At 44.7% G+C, this 20,881-nt stretch overlaps 1 protein-coding gene across 1 annotated transcript in view; it reads left to right on the forward strand.

Annotated features, from left to right (window-relative positions):
- Window positions 1-12,827, forward strand: part of NBN (nibrin) — a 35,687-nt gene extending 22,860 nt beyond the window's left edge. The window contains exons 13-16 of the mRNA XM_054167450.1: window positions 4,300-4,455; window positions 4,966-5,079; window positions 6,597-6,646; window positions 12,641-12,827. Coding sequence (XP_054023425.1) covers window positions 4,300-4,455; window positions 4,966-5,079; window positions 6,597-6,646; window positions 12,641-12,671 — 351 coding nt within the window. The 3' untranslated portion in view covers window positions 12,672-12,827. The remainder of the gene's footprint in view (window positions 1-4,299; window positions 4,456-4,965; window positions 5,080-6,596; window positions 6,647-12,640) is intronic.
- The last annotated feature ends 8,054 nt before the right edge of the window (window positions 12,828-20,881 follow it).

Below are 20,881 nucleotides of genomic sequence, written 5' to 3' on the forward strand. Positions count from 1 at the left end.
AAGAAACTTAAAAAGAGGCCATTAACAGTAGATTTCTACTTAATGTTAAGAAATTGCAGGGAGGACCTAAACTGAAAGCACTTCTTCACTGCAAAAAAGCTGAGGAGGGACCTTTCAGGGCATCAGGGAGTGATAGGAATGGGAAAAAAAAAACGGGTAGATTCAGATTGGATGTTGGGAGGAAGTTCTTCCCCATGGGGGTGGTGAGACACTGGAGCAGATTGCCCAGGGATGTGGTGGAGGCCTTGTCCCTGGAGGTTTTGAAGGCCAGGCTGGATGTGGCTCTGAGCAATCTGATCTAGTGTGAGGTATCCCTGCCCATGGCAGGGGGGTTGGAACAGGATGATCCTTTAGGTCCCTTCTAACCCTAACAATTCTATGCTATGGAAATGAAGCAGTATTTGGGGGAGGTTTTGATCAACATAAGAAACACAAGGACCCAGTTTCTTGACAAATTAAGCATGTTAGTGGTCTCTTCTTTAACAAGGGAAGAGGGAAATATTCATTGACCTTTCCAGTCAGATGAGTATTTTAATTTGCTCAAGAGGAAGAGAAGGAGTCACTTTCTGGGCATGGACTTTAAACGTACTTGCAGTCCTGCTGAGATGGCAAGCATTGTTTAGTTTCCTGTCCTGACAGCAGACTGCAATTTCATTTCAGGTATGGCTTGAAGCAAGCTTCATCTCCAAAGCTAAGAGGTAATTTAGTTTCCAGGGTTATTCTGTCCCTGTTTTGCTTGATCAAAGGCTACCAATTCAATGTGACAATGAGAATTACTATCCACTAGGGGCCAAACTATGCCCACCAAATGCCTGATGTCCTTTCTGAAGCACTTTTATTCCCCAGTAGTTGAAATTGCATGCTTTTTTTCCCCTGAGTCCTTTTCTTGATATATTCAATTCCAGATTGTCCTTGAGGTCTCCAAGTCTCAGGCTGAAGCCACAAGATACAGTTTGCTTGTTCTAGAGAAACATGCAGCAGTTATTAGTACTGTAACTATATTAATCTATAAGGCAGGCAAGATGTGAAAGTCAGTCCTATTGATGTATATAAAAGACATCTCCAGATACATGGGAATTGATGCCTATTGAAGGCTCAAGCCCAATCTTTTCAATGTGTGCCACAGCTGAAAAGGTCCTGCTCACTGCATTAAAGAAGGGATTAGGAAAGGCCTCAACAGGAGATGGCTCAGTAAGGCTCTGCTTCAAACCTCAGGGATGTCAGTGGGCAGCCCTTCACACCACCTGTGCTTCTAGACCCTGTGCCCCTCACCCATCTCTGCTTCTTTTAGTGTTTTAAAAAGATGACAAATAAAGGACAGCACTGCTGAGACACACTGAAGTGTGCCCCTGGATAAACACTAGATGTTTTTGTGCTCTTTGGCAAATGACATCCAATGCTGTAGGCAGACCACACTGGGGAGAGGGGTGGAGGGAATGTCTGATGAGGAGAGGCTGAGGAAGCTGGGGATGTTCATCCTGGAGAAGAGGAGACTCTGGGGGGGACTTTATCACACTCTATAACTACCTAAAAGGAAGTTGTAGTCAGGTGGTAGTCAGGCTCTTCTCCCAGGCAACTTGTGACAGGACAAGAGGGCATGGCCTGAAGCTGTGCCAAGGGAGGTTTAAGTTGGATATCAGGAAGCACTTCCTGAAAGAAAGGTTGATTAGGCAGTGGGATGGACTGCCCAGGGAGGTGGTGGAATTGCCATCCCTGGAGATCTTTAAGAAAAGCTTGGATATGGCACTTGATGGCAAGGATTAGCTGATGTGGTGGTGTTAGGTCATAAACTGGGCTTGATGATCTTGAAGGTCTTTTCCAGCCTCAACAGTTCTGTGATTACTTACAGCTTTCACATAAGGGGGGGTGGGGGGCGTGGGGAAGAGACCTACCTCTTGCCTTTTGCTTGGATGGCAGGGTCCTAGGACACAGCCAGGACCTGCTCTGGCAGCTTCCTGATCCATCTGCCCAGGCACTGGGTGTCAGAAATGGAAGTAAATAAGGCAAACCCCTGGAAGAAGCAAATGTGTACCCAAAGCACATGCCTTCCTCGTGCAGCCTTACCTGTGGTTGTTCCAGCTGATACCATACCCAAGCTCTGCTGTGGCCCTGGGGTACCAGCCACCCCTTCACCCCTTCCCCAAAGCTCTGCTTTCACAGACCACAGCCTTTCTCTAGGATTGTGATGTGCTTGTGATACCACACAGAGGAGCTCAGCACCAGTAAGGAAGCCCAGCCAGCACCCGTGGATAATATTGGAGTAGTCATCAACTCTGTTCCTAACAACCGGGGGGCCACCAGGCCCCCCGGCCTTTGTTGTCACCACCACCATCACCCAGTGTGCACCATGGGCACTCACCAGTGATGAGAGGAGGATCCCTCAGCCCAAATGGGCTCAGCTTAGGGCTTCTGCCTTTCCTGGAGGGGATTAAAAAGGGGAGTGGATGGGTAGGGCCAAGTGGCCACACCTGGGGTGGGAGGAGACTCCAACAGAGCCCAGGTGCTCTGGGATTTGAGGGTAAAAAGGGGGGAAATGAGGCAGGTGAGGGACTTTTAGAGTGTCAGGTAATGATAGAAATGGGTAGATTCAGATTGGTTGTTAGGAAGAAATTTTTCACCATGCAGGTGGTGAGACACTGGAACAGTTTACCCAGGGAGGTGGTAGAAGCTCCATCCCTGGGAGTTTTTAAGGCCAGGCTGGATGTGGCTCTGGGCAATCTGATCTAGTGTGGGGTGTCCCTGCCCATGGCAGGGTGGTTGGAACTGGATAATCCTTGAGATCACCTCCAACCCCAACCATTCTATGATTCTAAAATAATTTTGCCGTTTAGGCTGTATGTTAGGAAGAAATTCTTCAGAGAAAGAGAAATTGGCCATTGGAATGGACTGCCCAGAGAGGTGGTGGAGTCACTGTCCCTGGAAGTGTTTAAAAATCATACTGGATGAGGAACTTAGTGCCATGGTTTAGTTGATTAGATGGTGTTGGGTGATAGGTTGGACTTGATGATCTCGAAGGTCTTTTCCAACCTGGTTAATTCTGTGATTCTAATTCTGTGATTCTATGAAAAGCAAGCTCTGATTCATCTGCATGCTTCTACAGTGGAGTTTGGGTGGACTCCCAAGATGACTGAAAGGACAGAAGCATGACGTAGTTGTATTAATCCTTCAATGCACTTAATGCTTGTCCTGATGTTTTTGTTAGGTCACTGCTTAAAGGCCAGACAAGAACTCTTGTCCTTGCCTTCTCTAAGGAGATTGCAACTAGAATGGAAGACATGGACCAGAAAAAGAGATGTAACATACAGTGATTGCCAGTAAATAGTGTGTGCTAAGTTTGTTATAGGTGAGATGAATAAAGGCAGCAGGGGAGGATTGCTGGGAATGGCAGGGAGGCACAGAATGAGACCAGGCTAGATAAAACTGAACAGGAAAGATTCTGGAAGGGTAGACCAGGGTATAGCCCATCAAAAAGGGGCAGGTTAAAGCCTTCTTGCATATATCCAGAAAACAGTCCAAGAAGATGGAATGCTGTGCAGGTAATACCAATGTGCAGGGTGAGCTCAGATTAAGAGACTTTGATGTAAAACAACTGTACTGCATCTGGGCTGGAGCTGTCCATGAAGATAGTTTAATGTTACTTGTAAACTTGTCCTGCACCCAGACTTGCTTTTTAATCCATGTAGGCCTAGCCCCAAGCAGTGAAGTGTGTCTGCAAACTTGCTGGCATATGAACATTCTCATGCACAGGAAAAAGTTGCTTCATTGATCAAGTCCATCTGACAGCCCTAAAGTTGCCCTAAATAGTAAATCTGTAGGTTAGAATTGAGCTGGGGAGGTTCAGCTTTGTCTTCCATGGTGTCAGCTGGAGTTCCTATTAGAGTAAGCATGCTTAATTAAATGCCTCCAAGTAAGAGGCAAGATGGAGAGAAGTAATTCTTGGATATTAAAAAAACCCAAAGAAAACCAAATCATCTTGAAGTAAAATCCTAGTGAAATGAGGTATGCTGCTGTTGTTGTTACTATTACAGTTCTTAGTGCTCATGTCTTTCCAAGAGATGCAAATATGAGGTAAATGTACTGATCTCCCATCTCTATTGGTAGTGTACATAAGGAGGCTGTGAAGTACATCCACTTTCTTGGCTTGTAGCACTGCTGTTGCTTCCCCTCACCCTTTTGCAATCCTAACTTTTGCCTCAGCTGCTCTGAAGCTGATTTCTCTCTTTCAAGTTCATAGTGTTGGAGATGCTGTATGTCTGGTTACACATCTGAAGTGATCCTTCCTTTTTCTTCCCACACAAGAACCACAGTGAACTGCAAGATGATTCCAAGAATCTTCCTAGCAGACTTCTGTTGACAGAGTTTAGGTCACTGGTTGTCAGCCACCCAAGACAGAATAGTCAGCTTACTGAATACACCAGCTCTGCGGGGAAGAGGAACTTCAAGAAGTTCAAGAAGGTTGGTGTGGATGTGGCATGGTCATGAGGTGGCACTATTTAAAAATACTAAGAAGCACTCCCTTAAGGTTGTAGAAATCTTAGGCTGCCAGAGTTGGAGCTCTTCAGCCTGGAGAAAAGAAGGCTCTGAGGAGGCCTTATAGCAGCCTTCCAGTACCTGAAAGGAGCCTGCAAGAAAGCTGGGAAGGGACTTTTTACAAGGGCTTGCAGTGATAGGATGAGGGAATGGATTGAAGCTTGACTGCATATTAGAAATCATGGTGAGGTTGGTGAGGCATTGGGACAGGTTGCCCAAGGGAGATCACTGAAGCCCTCTCCCTGGAGGGGATTCTTTTTGTAAATGCTTTTTCCCTTCCATTCTTTTAAATGTGATCTCTGATAAATACTATTCCAAGGAAAACTGACTTTCTCATATGATATCTGAAGAGACTTTCTGAATTCCTTAAAATGGACCTTTCACTTGCAGTGCTCTTGCCTTCTACAGTAACTGTAAGAATTTCTTTCCTCACAGGTACCTTATCCAGGGGCAGGACAACTTCCATGCATTATTGGAGGATCAGATCTGATTGCTCACCATGCTAAAAAGAATTCAGAGCTAGAAGAGTGGTTAAAACAAGAAATGGAGGTAAGGAATTATGTCTTAAAGATGGTCAAACAAAAGCTTCACATAGTAAGTTTGTCCAGTTCTGGGCCTCTCAATTTAAGAAGGACATTGAGACTCTTGAATGTGTCCAGAGAAGGGCAACGAGGCTGGGGAGAGGCCTTGAGCACAGCCCTGTGAGGAGAGGCTGAGGGAGCTGGGGATATTTAGCCTGGAGAAGAGGAGGCTCAGGGGAGACCTTACTGCTGTCTGCAACTACCTGAAGGGTGGTTGTAGCCAGGAGGGGGTTGGTCTCCTCTCCCAGGCAACCAGCACCAGAACAAGAGGACACAGTCTCAAGCTGCACCAGGGGAAGTTTAGGCTCAAGGTGAGGAGAAAGTTCTTCACAGGGAGAGTTGTTAGCCATTGGAATGGGCTGCCCAGGGAGGTGGTGGAGTCCCCATCCCTGGAGGCGTTCAGGAGGGGATTGGACGTGGCACTTGGTGCCATGGTTTAGTAGTCATGAGGTGTTGGGTGACAGGTTGGACTTGATGATCTCTCAGGTCTCTTCCAACCTTACTGATTCTATGATTCTAAGTGGACTTACCAACTTGTGGTCATTAGTGAAATGCTTCAGAATCTTACTTGTGAAATAAAAAATTGGCCACACATGCTCACAGGAGCATGCACATGCACATTAGAAAAGTTAATGAAAGTTAGAGGTTAGTGGTAAGGTTCATCTTTTCTCCTGAACATTTGAATTCCTTTTCATGCACCATTCAGCCAGAAAGACTGATTTACAGCAAAACCAGGAACCTAAGGAGAATTTTTTTCCCTTTTTTTTTTTTAATAAGCAAAATAAGCATCATGGAAACTTCTGATTTCCAAAAATGTGAGAGTGAGGTAGGAAGAACTCTTACATGGTTCAAAGTGTTGCACCGTACAGTTGATATTTCACTTACTTTGGGAAGGAGTTCTTCACTGAAAGAGTTAGCAGATATTGGAATGGTCTGCCCAGGGCAGTGGTAGAGTCATCAGCCCTGGGGGTGTTTAAGCAGTGTGTGGACCTGATGCTTAGCCTGGAGAAGAGGAGACTCAGGGGTGACCTTATTACTCTCTACAACTACCTGAAGGGAGGTTGTAGACAGACGGATGTTGGTCTCTTCTCCCAGGCAAGCAGTACCAGAACAAGAGGACACAGTCTCAGGCTGCACCAGGGGAGGTTCAGGCTAGATGTTAGGAAAAAGTTCTATACAGAAAGAGTGATTGCACATTGGAATGGGCTGCCTGGGGAGGTAGTGGAGTCGCCATCACTGGAGGTTTTCAGGAGAAGACTTGATGGGGTGCTTGGTGCCGTGGGTTAGTTGTTTGGGTGGTGTTGGATTGGTTGATGGGTTGGACGTGATGATCTTGAAGGTCTCTTCCAACCTGGTTTATTCTATGTATATTCTATGTATTCTATGGTTTGGTGTTGACCCTTCAGAGCAGGAATATCTTGTCCTTCTCTTGTGTTCATTAGCTTCACCCTCAACATCTAACATTGAATATACTTCTTTCCTCAGGAGCAGAACCGGCATGCCAGAGAAGAATCACTTGCTGATGATCTCTTTAGGTAAGAGTTTTGTGTCTGCACTTAGAACATGTACTTTTTTTGCATCACATCCTTTTTTGGGGGGGCAAATTCCAATTATAAAAGACTGCTTTGACTGTTCTTTTCCAAATGCCATGTATTCCTGTGTATGGAGTATACCCAGAATGACTCAACAACTTTATATGCTTTAACCTTTCACTTTCGTTCAGACTTGCTACAGTTTTTCAGTAAGACCCTTCTTGAACCCAAATGTGGCTATTTCCTGGCACAAGCCTGATTGTTCACAAAGCTGGAATTGATTCTGGGGTCAAGCATTAGTGCTTGGTAGAGTCTAATGAGTTACAGATTCATAGAATGGTCTGGGTTGGGAGGAACCTCTGACAGTCATCTAGTCACAGAATCGTAGAATCATAGAATCGACAAGGTCGGAAAAGACCTCAGAGATCATCAAGTCCAACCTGTCACCCAGCACCTCATGACTAACTAAACCATGGTACCAAGTGCCACATCCAATCCCTTTTTGAACATTTCCAGGGACAGTGACTCCACCACCTCCCTGGGTAGCCCATTCCAATGTTAACAACTCTCTCTGTGAAGAACTTTCTCCTCACCTTGAGCCTAAACTTCCCCTGGTACAGCTTGAGACTGTGTTCTCTTGTTCTGATGCTGGTTGCCTAGGAGAAGAGACCAACCCCCACCTGCCTACAACCTCCCTTCAGGTAGTTGTAGACAGCAATAAGGTCTCCCCTGAGCCTCCTCTTGTCCAGGCTAAACAATCCCAGCTCCCTCAGCCTCTCCTCCTAGGGCTTGTGCTCAAGACCTCTCCCCAGCCTCGTTGCCGACCCTCTCTGCAGTAAGCAGGAGCATCCTCAACTAGATGAAGTGTTTTGACCTTACAATTAAGTCAGTCATCTGAACTGCAAAGAAAAGGGATGAGGTCTGCCATGTTTGCATTCCTTTGTCTTGCCTCTGCTGAGGCACTTGAGGGAGCTAAAGCAACAGAGTACTGGCTGTGTGGGAACCTGAGCAGCAGGAATGCTTTTCCTTTTCTTGTTTTGAGTTTGAGTTTTGAAGTAGTGGTTTTCAGAATTTAAAAGGAAAAAAAAAAATTAAGACCCTCATTAATTCCTTCAGTATCCCTCCTGTCTCCCTTATCACTGAGACATTAAACTGCTTTCAAACCCATTTACAAGTCAGGAACTTCTACTCTTTAATTTCATTAGAAACTCCCTCAAATCCCACATCCCTGGTTTTCAGACAGAGGAGACATTTTTACATGGGTTATTCTGTGCACTTGACAGTTTAGCAGAGTCCTTTTTTCTGTCCTAATCAGTGCTTACACCACAGGAGACTGAAAGATTTCATTGGTAGGTCCAGGTTCACCTTGGCTGTTTGCTTTTTGCCTTCGCTCATGACACTTGCCTCTAAAACGCAGCCTGGTACAGCAGTTCTCTTTCAGTATCCTTCACGTCAGTTGTCTGCTGCTTTCCTTAATCTCTTCTGATTAAGTTGATTTCCTGTCCTGTTACTTTCACCTGTAATCCTGATTTAATGATTTATAACCACTTTTTAATTAAAAACAATTCTAAGCCTGAACAGTTCAGTACCTGAAGAAGGCTGAGGGACTGTTTACAAAGGGCTGCAGTGATAGGACTAGGGGCAGTGATTTGAAATCAGAGAAGAAGGGATTTAGGTTGGATGTTAGGAAGAAGTTCTTTACCATGAGGGTGGTGGGACACTGGAACAGGTTGTACAGGGAAGGAGTTGAGGCCCCATCCCTGGAGCTATTCAAGGTCAGGCTCGACAGGGCTCTGAGCAGCCTGATCTAGTGGAGAGGGGATTGGACTAGATAACCTTTGGATCCTTCCAACCCAAACCATTCTATGGTTCTGCAGGCCAAGTTTGCCACTTTATCACAGAATCACATACCCATTTTTTACATCTGCAATAGAGCCTTTAAGTGTATGTCATTATGAAGACATTTATAAAACTGTGGGGCAGCTTGATTACTGTGCTGGATTACTAATATAAAAGTACTGAAAATACCTTGATTTGGAACCTTTCATAACAACACCAGTGGAGACTTAGGTAGTTCACATGCCTTCTTGCTTAGGAAAGTTTTTATCTCAACTCCCATTTACTTAGGATAGGTCTACTTACAGAAGTTTCCACAGTCAAAAATATTAAAACACACCATTTCATGGTCAACCTACTTCTCTTTTGTCTTTAATCCTAGGTAAAACTACTTGGCATAATGCTAGTGTTAACAGCTGCAATTTCCCATGGAAATGGCATTTGAAGTTGCCATTAGAAAGAATTGTGCACTGTTCCAAGGTAGAGATAAGCTAGAAAGAAAAGCTGTGCCCTCAGCTCCTGCTGAGTACATCCTCAGATAGAGGAGGAAGGGGAGGCACAACCCACAGTCCGCTAAGACTATTAATAAATGGATTACGTTCAGGAGCAGCCCTTTGTGCCCTTCACCCCCTATTCCCAGCAAGCCCTTTTGTTTCTTTGTGCATTCACTCAGTAGTGGAATCTCAGTGGTCCTTTTTCCATTTCAGGCCACAGGCACTGATAATGTTTGGTTTCTTTCTGTCTGGAAAGCATCATCCAGGCTTCATTTAACATGGAAAATGGCTAGAGCTGGAGTGGGGGAAGTTACATAAAAAGATGTTCATGACTGTCAGTGTCAGTATCTCCACAGACAGGCACAGGCAGGGTTGAAGCTGTTGGTGTCTTAGAGGCAGGTTTCCATCATGAATTATCCCCTTGTTCTTTCTGCTTGTCTTTGCCCCCTCCTCACCCCGCTGCCCCACCCCAAAGCAGGATTTGATGTCCAGGACATGCTTAAGTGTTAGAACTAACATGTTACAGCACTGTAGCAATAAATCTAAAGATGTGAGATGTAATATATAAGGATCTCATTTTGTTTAGCAAAGATTTCATTGTTTTCTTAGTTTTTATGCAAAGAAACAAGCAACCCCTGCTTGTCTTCCCACCTGCCATGGGTTTGGCTAGCACTAAAAATGATGGATTTAGGTAGAAAAATGTCCATGGTGAAGAAGGATGTTTTTGTCCAAGTCACTGTCAAAAGAAACAGCATGCTACTTGTTAGTGTGTGTGAGAGCCATTCAGAAGGTCTTTAGCAGTTCATACCAGAGCAACCCCATGGATCAGTATAGGCTGGGGATTGACCTGTAGAAGAGCAGTGAAAGGGAAAGGGACCAGGAGATCTCAAAGGCCAATGGCATCCTGGGGTGTATTAGAAGGGGTATGGTTAGTAGGTCTAGAGAGGTTCTCCTTTCCATCTACTCTGCCCTGGTGAGGTCACATCTAGAATATTGTGTCCAGTTCTGGGCCCCTCGGTTCAAGAAGGACCTCAGGGAACTGCTTGAAAGGGTCCATCACAGAGCCACAAGTATGCTGCAGGGAGTGGAACATCTGCCTTATGAGGAAAGCCTGAGGGAGCTGGGTGTGTTTAGCCTGGAGGAGACTGAATGACTTTATTCATGTTTATAAATATGTGAAGGGTGAGTGTCAGCAGGACAGAGCCAGACTCTGTCCAATGATAGGGCAAGGGGCAGTGGGTGCAAGCTGGAGCAGAGAAGGTTCTACGTGAACCTAAAGAAAAGCTTCTTCACTGTGAGGGTGACAGAGCACTGGAACAGGCTGCCCAGAGAGGTTGTGGTGTCTCCTCTGAAGACATTCAAAACCACCTGAATGTGTTCCTGTGTGGCCTACTCTAGGTGACCCTGCTCTGGCAGGGGAGTTGGCCTCAATGATATTTCGAGGTCCCTTCCAACATTCTGTGATTCTGTGATTTCTTTCAAAGGATGCAAATGTAAATTTCACCAGAAGCCTGAGCTGTACAGCAGCAGCAGTGACTTCTAATACCTTTCCATTTATGTGGTGATGTAATTTGGCTTGCAAGTTGTCACATTTTCCTGTCTAAGCAAAAAAAGGTCTTGATGAATACGAGCAGAATTAGTGGAAGTAAAACTGGCTGATCAGTCGGCTGTGTCCCTAAGGCACTCATGCGTGAACACAAAACACATCAGAACTGCAAAGTGACACAGGATTTGGGCAGATGAAGCACAGATGGAGAGGAAGAGAAAGCCAAGGGGTGGCAGTGTCAAGCAGAGGCTGTCTTAGCCTAGTGCAGTAAACTGGGTAACTTCAGTACATCCAGAAAGTAGATGTAAATTGCTGAAAATCAGTCAGAAGCTGTATAAAGGGGAAAGCAAGGCAAGGAACTGCTTTATGTGGGAGTAGGAAGCAGTAGAAGGGTTTTGCCTGACTGAGCTGTGGCCTAGTGTACATGGCTGTGAAGATGCAGTGCCCCTTTGCCCTCCCTCTTTTTCTTTTTTACTGTTATTCTTTGTTTTTTTGTAAGGAACTTCACATTGGGACAGTAAAGGCTTGGAGAAACTTGGCCATGCATCAGTTCTAAAGATTTTGAGTAGTTAGGAAATCAGTGAAAATTTTACTCAAGGTTATCTCTAGTCCATGCACAGGTTCTAGCTTCTGCATCCTACAGTCACATTGTTAAGTGCTGCAGTTAATTGTAGAAGTGCAGCCTGGGAAAGGCCTGAGCACTGCTCAGTCCCTTGTTGTGAACATAGCATTACAGAATGCTGGGCATTGGAAGGGACCTCCAGAGATCAAGTCCAACCCCCCTGCAAAACATAACCACTTAAAGCAAGTCACACGGGAACGCATCCAGGAGGGTATTGAAGATGCCTAGAGGAGACTCCACAACCTCTGGGCAGGCTGTTCCAGGGCTCTGTCACCTTCACAGTAATACTTTTTTTTTCTCATGCTGAGATGGAATTTCCTGTGATTGAGTTAACATCCATTGCCCCTTGTCCTGTCACTGGGTATCACTGAAAAGAGACTGACTTCATCCTTCTGTCAGCCACCCTTCAGATATTTGTAGACATTAATAAGGTCCCCTCTCAGCCTTCTCCAGACTCAGCAGCCCCAGGTCTCTCAGTCTTTCCTCGTAACAGAGATGTTCTAGTCCCTTAACCATCCTGATAGCTCTCTGTTGAACTCTCTCCAGTAGCTCCCTGTCCCTCTTGAACTGGGGAGCCCAGAACTGTACACAGTATTCCAGATGTGGTCTACCTAGAGCTGAGTAAAGGGGGAAGAGAACCTCCCTTGATCTGCTGGACACACTCTTCTTAATGCATCCAAGCATAGTGTTGGCCGCCTTGGCCACCAGGGGACATTGCTGGAACGAGTCCAGACAAGGGCAACGAAGTTGGTGAGGAGTTTGGAACACAGCCCTGTGAGGAGAGGCTGAGGGAGCTGGGGTTGCTTAGCCTGGAGAAGAGGAGGCTCAGGGGTGACCTTATTGTTCTCTACAACTACCTGAAGGGAGCTTGTAGCCAGGAGGGGGTTGGTCTCTTCTCCCAGGCAGCCAGCACCAGAACAAGAGGACACAGTCTCAGGCTGAGCCAGGGGAGGCTTAGGCTGGATGTTAGGAAGAAGTTCTATACAGAGAGAGTGATTGCCTGGGGAGGTGGTGGAGTCACCATCATTGGAGGTGTTCAGGAGGAGACTTGATGGGGTGCTTGGTGCCATGGGTTAGTTGTTTAGGTGGGTTGGATTGGTTGATGGGTTGGATGCGATGATCTTGAAGGTCTCTTCCAACCTGGTCTATTTCTATTTCTATTTCTATTTCTATTTCTATTTCTATTTCTACTTCTCTTCTCTTCTCTTCTCTTCTCTTCTCTTCTCTTCTCTTCTCTTCTCTTCTCTTCTCTTCTCTTCTCTTCTCTTCTCTTCTCTTCTCTTCTCTTCTCTTCTCTTCTCTTCTCTTCTCTTCTCTTCTCTTCTCTTCTCTTCTCTTCTCTTCTCTTCTCTTCTCTTCTCTTCTCTTCTCTTCTCTTCTCTTCTCTTCTCTTCTCTTCTCTTGCTGTCCATGGATAATAACTTATTTACATCACACTGCTAACTTGGAGTATCAATAAGTATTACTTCTTTGTGACAAATGCTCTTTTTCTGTTGCAGATATGATCCTAATGTGAAAAGGAGAAGATAAAGCACAACCTGAATTTGCAGTGGCTCTCTAGCAAAATGTGCTTTCTGTTCCTTAGGCTGGCTGGTTACAGAGGGCAGTGTATACCTGGCTATGACCATTTGAGTTACCTCTTCCTGGAAAACTTGTTTCTCAAGTCTTGCTTTTATTAAAGGAAAAGAAAAGTTTCTTTCACTGCTTGGTGCTTACGGAGTGTGTGTTTTCAAATCCTGAGCATTATTTGCTTCAGAGCAGTGCTCAGTAAAATACCAGAGGTACCTGGGATTTCTTTTTAGGCTGTTCATTTCTTACATGTGCTTAGCAGTGCTATTTGGGGGTTAAAATAGAAAGGAAGTTAGCTTCAGGCTTTTTTTTTTGTCTTCAGTTTTGTTTTGTTTCGTTAATTAGATTTTTCTATGTGGACAATTTTGTCCTGAAGTGGAAAGTTTTGAAGACTCCGTGGATAAGTTAGTTTAAAGTTTTAATTTGTATCTGAGTAAACAAGTTTTAAGGATTTAATATTGCTGTAGTCAGCCTTCTTCCTGTTTTTGAAGCTGGTGACATCAGATTATTTTTAGCCAGCCCCCAACTTTGTGTGATGACAGGTTTGAAACAGATGTTTACATTCTATAATCCAGTGGGGTTTTTTTGCCCTGTTATGTCTTAAATTCTTCAATACTTGTTTGAACAGCTTACAGTTAGACTAGAAACACTTAAAAAAAGCTCATCTCTGCAGCAGCAACAAGCATTTTTATTCTGGTTTCTTGGGCAGCAGAAAAGAGGCCAGTGCAGGTTGCCCTCTCTCCCTCTCCCTCTCCCTCTCCCTCTCCCTCTCCCTCTCCCTCTCCCTCTCCCTCTCCCTCTCCCTCTCCCTCTCCCTCTCCCCCTCCCCCTCCCCCTCCCCCTCCCCCTCCCCCTCCCCCTCCCCCTCCCCCTCCCCCTCCCTCTCCCCCTCCCCCTCCCTCTCCCCCTCCCTCTCCCCCTCCCTCCCTCTCCCCCTCCCTCCCTCTCCCCCTCTCTCCCTCTCCACCTCTTCCTCTCTCCCTTTCCCCCTCCTCTCTCCCTTTCCCCTTCCCCCTCTCCCTCTCCTCTCCTACAATTGCTGTTTGACTGTTTAAATTCTGGCACAGTGATGTCTCCTGTTCTGTAGTTGGTTTCATTTGTGATAAGACTCAGAGGAATAGGAGACTGAATGCATAGTTTCTAGGAGTTAGGCTGGGGGAGGGACAGGGAAGACACTGACAGACCACTCCCAAAATAGGACTTAAAAAGACTTCTACAAAAGTGGTTGGAAGATGGGGAGTAAATGGAAAGATGGAAAATAGAATAAAATTAAAAACAAACAAACAATCCAATAAAAAAAACCAAACACAAACCCCAAACCAACCAACCACAACAAAAAAAGCTCACTTGAAAGGCCTAGATCTGGTGGTAGAGAAGCCAAAGGATTCTCCTTGGTCTTGGAAAGGAGAAAAGGGAGTTAAGTGAGGTTCTTCAGCACACTTCCACGGGTATTTTAAATGATTTGACCTTCTTTTCACTCCTTTACTTTGCAATCACTGTGTAAAAATCATAGAATGGCCTAGGCTGGAAAGGACCTCAGACATCATCTCCTCCAACCTCTCCTCCATGGGCAGGGAAATCCACAGCTGGACTCGGCTGCTCAAGGCCTCATCTAGCCTGGCCTTGAACACTCCCAGGGAAGAGGATTCCACAACCACTCTGGACAATCTATTCCAGACTCCCACCACCCTCATACTGAAGAATTCCTAAGGTCCAGTCTAATCCTACTCTCAGCTTCAAATCATTCCCCTTTGTTCTGTTACTAGACACCCTCCCTCTGCAGCCTTCCTGTAGGATCCCTTCAGGTATTGGAAAGTAGCTATGAAGATCCCCCCAGTTTTCTCCATGTTGAACAACCCCAGCTCCCTTAGCCTATCATCATAGCAGAGGAATTCCAGCCCTTGGATCATCTTTGTGGCCCTCCTCTGGACTTGCTCCAACAATTCTGTGTCCTTGTGATGGGGACACCAGGACTGGATGCAGTGTTTAAGGTGGGGTTTCAGGAGGGCAGAGTAAAGGGGTAGAATCACCTCTTGATCTGCTGCCCACACTCCTCTTGATGCAGCCCAGCATACAATTTGCCTTCTGGGCTGCATGAGTGTGCTGCTGGGTCATGGTGAGCTCACCACTCAATACACCCATGTCTCTTCAGATCTGCCCTTCAAAATAACTCTAGCATCTGTATCAGCAGTGAAAGCTATGAAGTACTTACCCCTTCTTGGCTTAGGAGAGCTCTCCTTTCTGATCCAAGAATTTGGAAGTTGAGGCATTCCCCTGGAATCAGAGTGAGAAAATCCTTCCAGGCTTTCTGCTCAGCCGTATGAAGCCATCAGGTACAGATGAACAGCAGCTCAAGTGCATCCTGATTAAAGAGGCAGGCTGGTAGGATCTCATTCTTCATGTGAGGAGCTAGTCTGGTTGTTGGAATTGAATTTAAGTGCTCGTTAACAAAACTGCTTCCTCTGGGGAGTGCTCAGAACATACAAGATGTTCTGCAAGAGCAAGCAAGGTGAGCTGAACTGTTTCAGGCCACTGGGCTGTTTGTTAGATTTTAAGTGCAGCATGGTCAGATCTGTGCATATCAAGGTAGCAGAAATGCTGAAGGTAATGTGCTTGCTTGGTCTCAGAAAATACTTGGTCTTTAAAAACCACTGTTTCCTTAGGTCTGGCTTAGCATTTGCTTGATCACTTGGTCAGTAATGCCCAGAGTCAGAGACAAAGTGCAAGAGTGATACCTTTGAGTTCAGCAATAGCTGTGAGAGTGTTTTGGTAGTGTAACTTGCATTAGGGCACATCAAGTACCTTTCAGCAGTTGAAATATTTGCTGGTTAAGAGCTCCTGACTGCTGTTTATTGCACATTCAGGTTGAGTTTTTCTGCTGTCACAAAGAATCCCCAGCTTTCCCTGTTGAAGACCCAGGGAGGCTGCTGTGGGTGACCTTTTTGCTTGTTATTAAATTCAAGCCTGGATAGCACTGTATCAGTGCACAAGAGCCTTCAGAAGGATTGTTTACAGCTGCAAAAACCAGAAGCTGTCATTCCACTTTAGAAGATCCCAAAAGTCACAATGTACAGTGGCCTTCTGAGAAAGAAAAGGTTAAGTCCTGTGCTGCTCTAACTGCAGTCTGCTAGGCTTCAAGCAACCCTGGTGGCACATCTGAGGCCACTCTTCTATCCACCTGACAGGACTTAAGAGTTCTTGATATCCAGTTCCCCAGGCACTTGAATTCAGCAGCTTTGCTATTTTATGTTAGTTACTGTCCTAGGACTGATGGACTCACTGACCATGTGACTGTAGATGTTTTGAGATGTCTTCTTTGTACCAACACTTTCCAAGGTCATCCCCGGATTTCTTTGCAGTCTTTCACAGGCAGCTGTGTGCTCTTGAGAGGGGAGGGCATTGTGGGGATTTACACAGCAGGGCCGAGAAAAAGTTAGAATCAGCACTTGGCTAAAGCTGGACCCAGTGTATGTTCCTGGTTTGGATCCAACTCAAGGCTGCCCAGTAGGTGGTGGTTTGGTTTCTAATTCACTTGCTGACTGCTTGCTAAGCCTGGGTGCATGAACCTGAGCCTTTTTTTGCAATTCAACATGAAATTATGCTTCCAATTAAAAAAGAAACTTAGACATCTCAACCTCTACCCCGTGCCCATCATTCAAATGGTAATTCCAAGTTCATGCATCAAATCCTATTCACAGTCCTGAGGCTTTCCTTCCATTTTAGCATAATTTTGTCATGATTTTCAGCTCCAGACATTAAAGGAAACACACCTGTTGTGTTACTGGTTTGGGACTTCGGTTAGTGAAGTTTCTAAGGTAGATGATAAAGAACAGGATTACATAATCCAGGTCTTGGGAGCCTGAACATCCAGGAAACTACATCAGCGTTTGCCTAACCCCTGTAGAGATATTAACAGACATGCTAATAATAGCTGTAGCTTGACCTGTGGGTTCCTTCATTTTCTAAAACACACTTTTGTGGGCTAACCCCAGCAGGCAGCTAAGCCCCATGCAGCTGCTCATTTGCCCCCTGCTACCTCTGCCCCAGCAGGACTGGGGAAGATTGGGTAGGGTAGAAGTGGGAAAACTCCTGGGTTGAGGCAAGAAGAGTTCTGTAAGTGAAGCAAAAGCTGTGAAGTCAAGCAAGGACAATTAACTTTGTGTTCTGCAGTTCAGAACTTTTGCTGCATGCTCCATTTTCATTTTGTAGGGCTTGTGCTCTGTGGTTTCAACATTCAGCTCACCACTTTTCTGAGAGCACTCATGTGATGTTCACGCTCTTTAGAAGGTTTAAAAAAGTTCAGTAACTCAGACAAACATCTAAGGCTTCTGTCACCTGCCTCAAACCACATCTGCAAGTGTACCCACCTTTTTGACAAATTGATGCTCTTCACTTAAAAATACATCAAAGCAGAAACTTTAGATCTTGTTTCTTGCATTTTTCTCTGTAAGAGTTTGGGTATTTTGGGGGGGGATTGCTGTTTTACAGCATCTATGATCTTTCTTCACACTGCTCAAAGGAATGAGATGCACACAATACATAAACTAAATATAGTTTTTATTAGCAAGGCTTTTAAAATACAGTCTTGCACTCAGCAGATTAGCTGAACAGTTTAAAGCAGATTGAATTACTCCATGCACCACTGGAAGAGAGGATGGGTGCTGTATCCCTGCAGGAACAACATGCTTTGTTTCCAGTGTAACTCACAGCACTTTCAGCTGCCTGCCTGTCTTGCCTGCCTCAGCTGGAGAAGGCACTGCCTTTTTTTGGCAGCACTACCAAGATACTCTTGCTGTTGAAGTTTGTTTTCTATTTCTGTCCATTCACACCTGTGAGTCTGTTCCTGTTTCTTCTACTCTTACTTCCCATCTTCTTCAAGACTGGCACGGCGTGGTGCAGCAGGGCTGGCACTGCACCAGTTCCTGTATGCTCAATGTGTGTTTGCAGGCAGCTTCAATTTCCTCTGTCAACTGATGTCCCCTTTCACTGTGATGTCCCACAGTGCTAAGCCCCTTTCATTACCTCCATTCCTGATGTGTCTGAAGCTCTATTCCATGTGCTTACCATCAAACATCATTTCATAACTGAGACAGAAGCTGACATCTCTGCTAAAGATTTACCTCCAAACCCTCACAGCTGTCCTATTCCCAGTCCACTTGTACAGGTGATTTCTCACTCCTTACTGTTGCCTTGTCTTTTCCCACCCTCTCATAAAACTGTCCCTTCTCTTGCTCTGCCTCTGTTCATGAATCTGTCCTCAGTCACATTTGGCCATGTTTAGTGTTTGGTTCACAAACTTAAGCCAAACGTGGTAAAACCTGAACTGTCTTCCTTACCATTATTCCTTGCTCTTCCTCTTAAAATGTTTTGATCACCACCACATTCAAGTGAGACAGTTATAAAAGTGCTAGACAAAGTCAGATCTCCCCCAACAAGCTCATTTTCCCTGCCTATTGCTTTAGCACTCTGCCCATACCATTCTGACCCAGCTTCAACTAGCAAGAATCTCTCTCAAGCATTGGCTACAGCACCAGATCCAGGCAAACCAGCACCTTTTCCCTCATACTGAGCAGCTCCCTCTTACTCCCAAGTTTTTTCCTATTTCTCCAAACCAAAATAATTGTCTTCAAGATGAAACTGTTTTAGTTAGTCCTTTAGCCCTCAGTCCAGCATCAATTTTCACATATGAAAACAAAAAACAAGCTTAGCATGCAAGCCTCGGGTAGGTTTATCATCTCATCAAAGCTGAGGTTTTCCTCACAAGTTGCTTGCAGCTCAGGAGGATGTATCTCAGCTGACAGCAGATGTTCTGCACACATTTACTTTGTTCATCTAAAATAAAAGGGTATGACCTGAACATCCTCCAGCAAAAGCAGAAAACTGAGGCATGACACATACATCTCCATACACAGCATCTCCAAGCCCAGGTGTAGCATGTGTGTGACCTAGGTAGATGAATACAAGCCTTTATCTCCTTTAGAACTGGAATTCCACAGCCAGCATATCAGACCTATCAGAGAAACAGGCAACACCACAAGCACTGGCTTTCCAACTGTGCCAGGTAGATGCAAGGTAGCAGGCTCAGCTCTTGAGCAGCACTAACTCTGTGTTCACACAGAAGCTGGTCCTAGAATCCAAACTGAGAAACGAACCATTTCCTTCTCCTCAGAGTATCCCCTACAACAGTATTAATCTCTTTGAACACCTTGTCTCTAGCTTCCTGTCTGGGGACAAGTATTTTTTTGTCTTTATACACCTAGTTACAAAAGAAAAGAAAAAAATTGCCAGGCTTCCATAATATTTTGTGAATGCCTAACAAATTTAGTTGTTTTCTTTATGCTGGCATGTAGGTCTAACAAAGGGTGTTCAGGAGCATGAAGCTGAATCTCAGTTTATTGAAGAATCCACTGTAGGTAGTGTAGGCTGATGCTCACACGTTGCCAGTGATCTCAGAATAAAGCGATGGAGGAGGAAATGCAAATTAGACTAACTTGGTCTCCAAGTTGTTTCAAAAAGACAGGAGAGCTAAGAACATGAAGTATATATATAAATATTTCTATTCCCCCCCCCAGTTTTTATGACTACTGATGACCACTGAGTTTTAAGGCTTAATATACCTTTAAGTACCAAACTATCACTGCTAGAAAATCAGCCAGCACGCAGATAGGTGTAATGTGAACTCAGGTCTGGGGTTTGTTTGAGCTGCAATGTTCTAGTGGCTGCAAGATAAAAAAAAAAACATTTAAAATGATGCTTAGCTTCACTATGATTATTACATTATACTAAAAATGGTTCCCCCCCACACCATAAGCCTTGATCTTTACACCAAATTCATCCTTAACCTTACAACCCCTCATGTAATTTAAGATTCAAAAATTAGCTAAACAGAAACACCCTAAGGGGTACCATATCCCCCAAAACAGTCTTCATAAAAAGAGTGGTTTGTAATTCAATATTCTCACTTCAGATTTGTACCCCTATTGCGACCAAAGCCTTCCTTCCCCTGTCAAAGACTCCATTTCCATTGTTTCCGCTAAATCATATCAGCTATGAAGGTTATTTCAAACAAGGCATGACTTTTCTTTTAGGTTGAGCAAGGGAAAAAGGGGGAAGTAAAGGGCAAACTCACTCTCACATCAGTTGAGGTTCTGTGCTGTGATCTTGCTCTCACCTCAAAAAGTAATCCCAAATTGACAGAGCATTGTTACTGTAAGGTTCTAAAATATTAAACACCAATGTAACAGTATAATAAACCTCTCAGCATTTTTTTTGTGTTCCATAACTCCTTTGAAATTAAATCATTACTATATGGATGATAATAAAATTGAACAATCAGCTGCCTTTAAGCATAGGTGTGCTACCTCTTGCTGTTTAGAAATGTGTGGGAGCCAGCACAGATTCCACTATTCCATGAAGATACCTGCTTGCTTGCTTGCTTGCTTAGGACCAGAAAATGTGGTACCAGAGCAACCAGGTCTCAGCTCTTGGAACACCACCTTACTGATCCAGTCCTACAACTTCTGGAGCAAATACAATTGCTTCTAGTTCACTGCACCTCAGTGTAAATTCAGTTAATATCCAGGTAAAAGTCCATGGCAATGTATTAGACTAACAGCTCTGGAACAGAGCTCTGAAGTTACAGTATGCACATCTTGCCACAGCAGGATCCACTTCAGCACCCACAGGTTTGCAGTCCACATTGCACAGATTCTTTGATGCTTTCTCCTTTTCATTCCTCACTGGTCATTGCTTGTTATCAGTGAGCACTCACTAGATGTTTGCAAATTGTACACCCTTTCTTTTTCTCTCAAGACCAGTTGGCGTCTAAACTTCTCTTCATTTCAACTGGGTGTGCAGGTAAGGCCTGCCTGAAAGTTTGGATCCTAATTAAATTTCCCCCAGCTTTGAGTAAGTAGTCTGGATATCTGGCTCTGGTCTTCTTTTCACAGTTCTTGAGCTGCATGGGGAAGAAGCTACAGCTACCTCCTTCCCCTTGATAGGGTGCTTGATGCCATGGGTTAGTTGTTAGGTTGGATGTGATGATCTTGAAGGTCTCTTCCAACCTGGTCTAGTCTAGTCTACAAAATCAATGGTTTTCATTAAGCAATCATTGTCCTCTGAAATTCATCATTAAAAAACCCCAAATGTGCCTATACACACCAGGCCCAAAG

This window comes from Dryobates pubescens, chromosome 14 (assembly GCF_014839835.1).
Source record: "Dryobates pubescens isolate bDryPub1 chromosome 14, bDryPub1.pri, whole genome shotgun sequence".
NCBI classification, from domain to species: Eukaryota; Metazoa; Chordata; class Aves; order Piciformes; family Picidae; genus Dryobates; species Dryobates pubescens.